An 8,456-nucleotide genomic window follows, 5' to 3' on the forward strand; every position below is an offset into this window, starting at 1 on the left:
AATGATTCCCACAGCCAGAAGAAATGGAGATGGGTCTAGAGTTTTACAGGGGTGAATTCGTTAACTTCTTGGAAGGCAGCTATGCTCACCACTATACCACCAACGCACTCAATTCATTAACTTCTTAAGAAAGAAATCACTCACCTGGGATAATATTGTTATTAAAGGTCCATGTTAATTTGGGCAGTGGAATGCCAGTTGCTTTACAGCTTAATCGTAGCTGTTCTCCTTTATTTAAGGACACATCCCCGGGAAGCTCAGTAAAAGTGGGGAGAATATGTACAGTCAGGCTGACACTGTGTGTATCTTCACCTGCAGTATTGTTGGCAATACAGGTGTAGGTCCCAGAATCTTCCAGCTAAGATTAAAAAAAAATAAATAAACCCAGCACTTAAAAAGTCATCATCTTATATCACATTAAGTGAAATACACTAAATTGTAGCTAGGTCCTCACAGGGACACTCCTGTCTAAACAAAATTTAAAATTCCATCTGTTAGTCTAAACCATCAGGTTAGCTTTTACATGACATAACTGAAGATGAATAGGAGTTTAAACAGAAGCCCATCCCTTACAGAACTAGGGTAATTATTTTAGGGTAGTAAGATTTCAGAAAACTTTAGATTCTGAAGCAGTACCTCAACCGGACTGATGCTTTGCAATGCACAAGAAAAGAACTAATATTCCCAAGGGCTGATAGCATCTTGACAGCATGGCTGGGCTGCGGTAATGCGATACCAAAGACCACCACCACCAAACCTATCATAGGGAATGGAGAGAGGAGGGTAACAGCACCTGCGATTCTAAAGTTGCACTTGCCAGATCCAGTGACCAACTCTCATCACTCATCTTACTTGATGCACTGGCACCATGTGACACGATTATGACTGCCTTCTCTCTGACACCCTGTCATCACTTGGCTTCCAGGACACCACACTCTCGTAGTTTCCTTCCAAGCATACCGGCTGCTCCTTCTTCATCTTCTTTTCCTGGCTTTCCTCAACATTCACATCTTAATGTTGGCATGTGAGAGGAGGGTTCAGCCTGTGGTCCACTTTTCTTCTCTATCTATACTCAATTCCTTGGTGATCTCACTCAGTGTTAAGGCTTTAAATATTATCTATATGCTGACGACTACCAGCATCTCCAGCCCAGATTGTTCTTACAACCTCCTATTAATTTTTTTATTAAATCATAAACACACAGATCATGTATACATTAATGCAGTTATGGGGTACAGTGTGCTGATTTCATATAGAATTAGGAACGCTTAGATCACACTGGTTAATATATACCTCATCTTGTTTACTTATTGTGTTAAGACATTTATAATCTATACTAATAGATCCGACATGTACCCTTGCACTATGCACCATAGGTGTGATCCCACCATTCACCCTCCCTTGATCTCACCTCCCCCATCCCCTACTATCCTCCTTTCCTCCCTCTTTCAACTTGGACCATAGTTGTGATCTATTCTTCATATGAAAGTGTGAGTGATTGTAAATTGGTTTCATACTAGTACTGAGTACATTGAACATTCTTTCTTCCATTCTTGAGATACTTTACTAAGAAGGATATATTCCAGCTCTATCCATGTAAGCATGAAAGAGGTAAAGTCTCCCATCTTTTCTAAGGCTGCATAATATTCCAAGATATACATATACCACAATTTATTAATCCATTCATGGGTCAGTGGGCACTTGGGCTTCTTTCATGACTTGGCTATTATGAATCGAGCTGCAATGGACAATCTGGTGCAAACATCTTTGTTATAAAGTGATTTTGGGGTCTTTTGGATAGAGAAATTGGTCTGTTAGTAGAGGAATTTGAGGATCAAATGGCAGGTCTCTTTTAGATCCTTGAGTATTCTCCATACTTCGGAACTGGAGGCTCAAATGGCAGGTCTACTTTTAGATCCCTGAGTATTCTCCATACTTCTTTCCAAAAGGGAATTATTTTGAGCTGTTCATTTTAATCCTCTCCTTGGATATCTCAAACTCATGCTCCAAATTGAACTCCCAATTTCTCCTTGTCCTTTCTGGTGCCATCTGTAGCCTTTTACCAGTTCAGCTGATGGGGATTTCACCCTTTCAGCTGTTCATACCTTTGGTCTCAGACATTTGAGTCTCCTTTTATGTTTTTCTTTCTCATACCCTATTTGCAATCTGTCAGCAAATGCTAGCTTCTAAGGGCATGAAAAATCCTCCATCTTTGTACCGCTTCTCTGCAAAATCATTCCAAGACCCTGCGTGATCCAGCCTCCATTTTTCTTGGACTTCCCTTTGTTCTCTTTTCAATCTCTTTCTTTGCTTTCACCAGCCTCCTGTTTCTCAGATACATTAATGTTCCCACATTAATTTTTTTTTAGATGTTTCTGAATGTTGTTGCCCACCTTAATTTCTTTGCTTTACCTATTTTCTCTGCCTGGTGTGTTTCCCATTCAGATATTTCCTTGGCTAACTCATTTCCTTTACGTTTTAGTCAAATGTCACCTTCCCAGGGGGCCCTTATGCCAACCATCTTATTTAAAACTACACCCTGCACTGCTCCAATTCCTGATACCCTTTACCACTCTTATTTTTCATACCTTTTCCTTCTGACTTAATGTATACATTGCTTGTTATTTGTAGTTTTTATCATCTGATTGCTCTAGAAATGAACTCCATGAGGGCAAGGATCTTTGATTCTTTTATTCCCTGTTGTACCCCCAGTGTCCAAACCAGTGCTGGTCATGGAGAAAGTGCTGGGTAAATATCCGTTGAAATAAATGACTGAACGCCTCTGGATGTAGTAAGGGATAAATTACAATTTTTTTTCTCTTTTTTAAACATTTAAGAATCTTTTCCATTGAATCACCAAATAATTGGAAATATAAAGATTATAATCACTCATTATAAATATAATTTTGATGCATACTATCATTTTTTTTAAACAAAAATAAATTGTATTGCCTGAGAAGGTCTTCCCCTGCCCCATACAACTTAATTATTCTTAAATTCCCAGGTTGTGATACATTTAGTTTAAAATCAGGTTTTTATGGAAATGAGGCATTTAAAAGTTTGGAATACATATTATTCACAAACAGACTTCTCTGTATTATTTATGTCTCTCCTCTAGTATTTATAAGCTATCTTACTGTTGGTATTGTTTTAATATATTTGAGTCATCGTTCCATTCAAACTCTAACCATTTTCTTCCTCTCATTTAATTCCTTAAGGTCTAGAAGAGTGATCAAGGGGTCAAATCCAACATTCCTCTCCATGGGGATAATGCCCTCTAGAAGTATTTAGCCGTTTATACATGAAAGATTTATTCCTATCAATCCTAAAATTCATGGTTTTTGTTGTTGTTGTTTGTTTGTTTGTTTGCAGTTTTTGGCGGGGGCTGGGTTTGAACCCGCCACCTCTAGCATATGAGGGTCAGTGCCCTACTCCTTTGAGCCACAGGTGCCACCCCTAAAATTCATGTTTTTTAACTTTTAAAATCTGAGACTGGGATACACTTTAAACATTGACAATCTGTTACAGTTTTTTTGATTGAATTGCTCCTTTCTTAGTGGTACATAAAATCCTGGTGCATCTCTTACAATTGACTGAAACCCAGATTTGACTAAGTACACATTTTGTTGGCACACGTAATTGAGTTTGGGCCTAATGACATAGCCTAGTCACTAAGCTATTTAGCTGGAAATCCTAGGATTTTGGATAGTTGGCTGAGATTAAATGATAAAGTAAATATGATCAATTTTGTCATTGTAATTTGTTCAAATTTAATCCTACACAATTCTGCAATGAAACTTAGGGATTTTGAAGGCTTATGAAAAGGAACAAGATATGCACAGATGCTTTGAATAATTCAAATTTTCAGTGTGTCTGATATTTGGTGTGAAGTGTTGATACCATTGAACCACATAACTTTTTAAAAAGTCATGTGATGTATATATGTTAATATGTAGATTGTTCTTCAAGAGGGTTACCAGGGAAAAACTAAAATGCTCCTGATAGCTGGGACTCTGAAAATTTGGAAAGGTATCACCTAATAACATCCAAAAGCCTCAGTCTGCACAGACCCCTAAGACTTTAGCTGTCATGTCAGTGAACGGAAGGGGTCATTCAAAAACCTGCAAAGAGCAAAACACCACTTTTCCTATTCGCTTAATAATACCCAGTCTTGCATCTTCTCTCTCCTTATCATTCCCACGCGTGTTTGCAAGCACAGAATACAACACAGACGCTTGGAATTTCGCCTGATAAACACCGATTTCCACAAAACCTTAATAACAATTTTAGAGGGAGGGCATTTATAAGTTCCTACTAACTGTTAAATGCTATTCTCATTCAAAGACCACAAAATGAAACATGCGTAAAATTCATTTTGTGACCTGCATTTGTAAGAACATTTTCCTTCATTTTTAAAGAATATTTTTCCACGCTAAATTACAAAAAGTAAGAAGGCAAATTCCTCGTCTGGCTTCCTGCATCTGTTTGTGCCCATTAAACGTACCTCAACATTTTCCAAAACGAGCTCTCCGTATGGTTCAGCGCTGTATTTTCCTAACAAGTTAGCTAAAAGAACATTATCTTTTTTCCAGCTAATCGTGGGTATGGGGATTCCATCTGCCACGCACGGAAGAATGGCTTGTGAGTTCTCATTGACTGTGTACTGTACTTCTGTATTTCGGATCCTGGGTGGTACTACGAAAAGTTTAAAGAAGATGGTCAGTCAGGAAGCCAAGTTTAACAATGTATTCATACATGTTGAAAATTAACACACAAAGGACTCTTTTAAGGGCAATTTGGATAGAAATAACCAAAAAAACCTACTAAAATATTGATTTGGTTGTGGTTATGAAAGCAATTGATGTTTTTGATGCTAGCAAGAATTCTCACATATTTGAACTTACTGAATATATTTATATTCTGTTTCTGAGTAAATGGCTTAGAACTACGTTAAAAATCTACATTTCATTTGGCTCTTCCATGCTTCAGTTTCTTTGACTTGTTGCAGCGAAGTAAAAGATAAAAATGACAACAAAGACCAAAAATGCTCCTATGGTTGTATAACTGCTAGTCACTATAAAACACTCAGCCAATATTGAATATAACAAAATGCTGTGTAAAAAAATTTATCGCAGTATTTCACGTGTTACAACGAATGTAAGTAAATCAGATTAAGACTACTTTTTTTTTAGAGACAGAGTCTCACTCTCACCCTTGGTAGAGTGCCATGGCGTCACAGCTCACAGCAACCTCCAGCTCTTGGGCTTAGATGATTCTCTTGCCTCTGCCTCCCAGGTAGGTGGGACTACAGGCACCTGCCACAACACCCGGCTATTTTTTTTTGCAGTTCAGCCAGGGCTGGGTTTGAACTCGCCACCCTTGGTATATGGTGCCAGTGCCCTACTCACTAAGCCACAGGTGCTGCCCTAGATCAAGACATTTAATTCAGCTTTTATGCTGTAACAGAGGAAATGTTTACAGTGATTTCATAATTTTGTACATTGTAATTCTAAATACCTCCTTTGACTCAACTTTTTTTTAAACAGGAATTTAGGCAATTTAGAGATAAACTAAGTACCTTAGTGTACTAAAAGATATCCTAGTGGACTCGGAATTTACTTCTAAAGGAAAGACTTGAAAAGTATTAAGAATTTTTGGCTCAGAAAAAAATACAAATACACGGCCCTCCCACATCAATGAATTTGGGAATGATTCAAACACATCAGTGAGAAAAGGACCAATCAATGACATTCTTAAAAAAAGATAGAGGACCACATCTGGTCTTAGCAAAAGTAAAGCTGCTGTATAAACTTTAAACAACTGCCTTCAGTTAGATTAGATTTGTAGTTAAATTTGCCTTCAGTTATGTTAAATTAAGATTTTATCCTTTATGATTATATGAGGAAATATATAAACATATGCATTATTATAAGCATAAACACAATAGATAATTTAGAAAGTACAAAAATATCTGTTGCTGAATGGTGCATCATAAATATTCAATTCATTTTCATTAATTTATGCTGTATTTTTCATTATCTCCTTTATCCTGGTTCCCGTAGGGTTGCAACTTCTCTTTTCCTAGGGGTTACAGGATTGCAGTATTAGCATATTTACTTCAGTTCTTTCTTTTTCAAAATGAAAAGAACTATGGCTATGACTTCACAGTTGATTTTAACTTTTGTCACATACTGTACATTATGATATTATTATGAAATCATATTATGAAATCATATTATACATTATGATTTCTATTATTTTCTACCTACTCTAAAAATAAAAGCATATGCTTTCACTTGTTAGCTAGAAGAGTATTTTTAAGTTGCCTGGGTTTGGGGTATCAAAAGTTTGTGACAAATTTCTAGCTTTATTGCACTTTATTGGGCAGGAATTATGGTCCATTATTTTTTAATTTATTAATATTTCCTTGTTCCTTTGTATATGGCCAATTTTGGTAAATATTCTTTTTTTTTGGTAAATTTTCTATAAATATTTTAAAAGAAAGAGTATTATTCATTTGAAGGTAAAGGGCTAATGTATATTGATTTGTTGAATTATATTAAGTGAAAGCAGAGGAGTTATTTGAAAAACTCAGAAATGGCGATTTTTATTTTTGGCTAAATTATTTATTTATTCAATCAAAAATGGTTCCACTTGAAATTGTCACTATAAGTGTGAAGCTGTAGTGAAATTTAGAAACACTTGGAAAATAAAAAGTTGTCACAAGTTTTTGAAAAAATTAAAAAGCAGAAACTCTTAGCTGGGCGTTGTGGCGGGTGCCTGTAGTCCCAGCTACTCCAGAGGCTGAGGCAGAGAATCACTGAAGCCCAAGAGTTTGAGGTTGCTGTGAGCTGTGACGCCACAGCACTCTACCAAGGGCAACGTAGTGAGACTCTGTCTATGAAATAAAATAAAATAAAATAAAAAGCAGAAACTCCTCATTATAATAAGAGTTACCTCTAAAAATAGGATTTGAAGTAGTTTAATTTGTTACTGTTTCCTACCACTGATCTTAACAGGGATTCTATATTTAGAACTAAAACATTTTTAGAGGATTCGATATTTAGATATTTTGTCAGTTTTGTTAATACAAGCCCCAATTTTTTTGTTATAAAATAACAAAGAAATACCGCATACTTTGCTACTTGAAAATAATAACTCAAATAGACCTCCAACTCCCATTAGGCTTAAACTATATAATACAGTCCTGTTGTGATTAGGCTTGAGCCAAGATGGCTTGAAGCCCGAGAAGTAAAGCAAGGAGTCACAAAATACAACGGATTCCTCGTAGGCCAAACACAGAGTCTAGTAATCACAGTCTAAGGGGGTGATTGGCAGCACGTTAATTACCCTGGCCATGTTAATAAGATCTTGCTCTCTCACAGCGTCTGTGCACACACACACAAACAGCCTGCAGAGAGCGGATCTGAGGCCGCCTGCAGCTGCACACAGGCACACACTGGGCATCGCTGCGTTTGTGTGGTTTTGATTTCCATCATATTTATACCATATGTCTTCTCCCCTCGCTGTGGTCAAGTGGCACACTGAAATAAGTCGGGTTAAACATCCTACCGTGGACAGTGAGCTTGGTGCTGGCGCTGCTGGACCCCGCCACATTGGCCGCCGTGCACGTGTACTGCCCGGCGTCCTGGGGCTGGGCGAAGGCGATCTGCAGAGAGCCCGAGCTCAGCACGCGCTGGCGGACCGAGTCCACCACCGCACGCCCGTCCTTCTGCCAGGTGACATCGGGCGAGGGCAGGCCGTCCGCCTGGCACGGCAGCACGAGGGGCTTGTCCACAGCAACCACATGTTCCTTCGGGTGAGGGCTAATGACGGGAGGAACTGAAAGATACAAAGTTCAAACCTCATCTGAAATGCATACGCATCCAGATTACACACCACAGTACAGTGAAACAAAATCCCACCTTCCACAACATCACCACAAAAGGATCACTATGTAATAATTCGTTTTCATGGGCACATAAACCTCATTGAGCCTACTTCAGAAAATGAGTCTCTACCTGGTTAACTATTCACAAGGGATTGTGTGTCTCAAAAGTTTAGGCTGTTTTAACAAAAGTATTTTCTTTAACATACATTTATTGTGTAACTCATTTTACCTCCTTAAATGTCTAAAACAGAATCCTTCGACTTTTGGAAAATATTCAACTGCTCAAAGACATTTTTAACTCACGTATATCCCCCATTGCTTAGCGTGCCGTATCATATACATTGTCCATATTTACTGAAGTATTATGATCACAGATCATAGAATAGATCACAGATCATAATTATATAGATAAAGCTCTTCCCCCTTCATCAGAAACCTGGAAAAAGGGTTATGATAGGATTTCCCTTTCAAGTATTTACAGTAGACTGATTACATTTAGATATAAGCCTAGATATTCTATTGAGACTTAGGTATCATTATAAAAGGGTATATGAAATAATTATGA

General features: G+C 37.6%; 1 protein-coding gene across 1 annotated transcript in view; it reads right to left on the bottom strand.

Moving 5' to 3' along the window:
* Positions 1-8,456, bottom strand: part of HMCN1 (hemicentin 1) — a 440,557-nt gene that overhangs the window by 53,363 nt on the left and 378,738 nt on the right. Inside the window, 3 exon segments of the mRNA XM_003785789.2 lie at positions 145-358; positions 4,505-4,695; positions 7,573-7,842. Of these exon segments, the coding sequence (XP_003785837.1) occupies positions 145-358; positions 4,505-4,695; positions 7,573-7,842 (675 nt within the window).

This window comes from Otolemur garnettii, unplaced genomic scaffold, assembly GCF_000181295.1.
Source record: "Otolemur garnettii isolate 467f Iridium unplaced genomic scaffold, OtoGar3 scaffold00016, whole genome shotgun sequence".
Taxonomy (NCBI): Eukaryota; Metazoa; Chordata; class Mammalia; order Primates; family Galagidae; genus Otolemur; species Otolemur garnettii.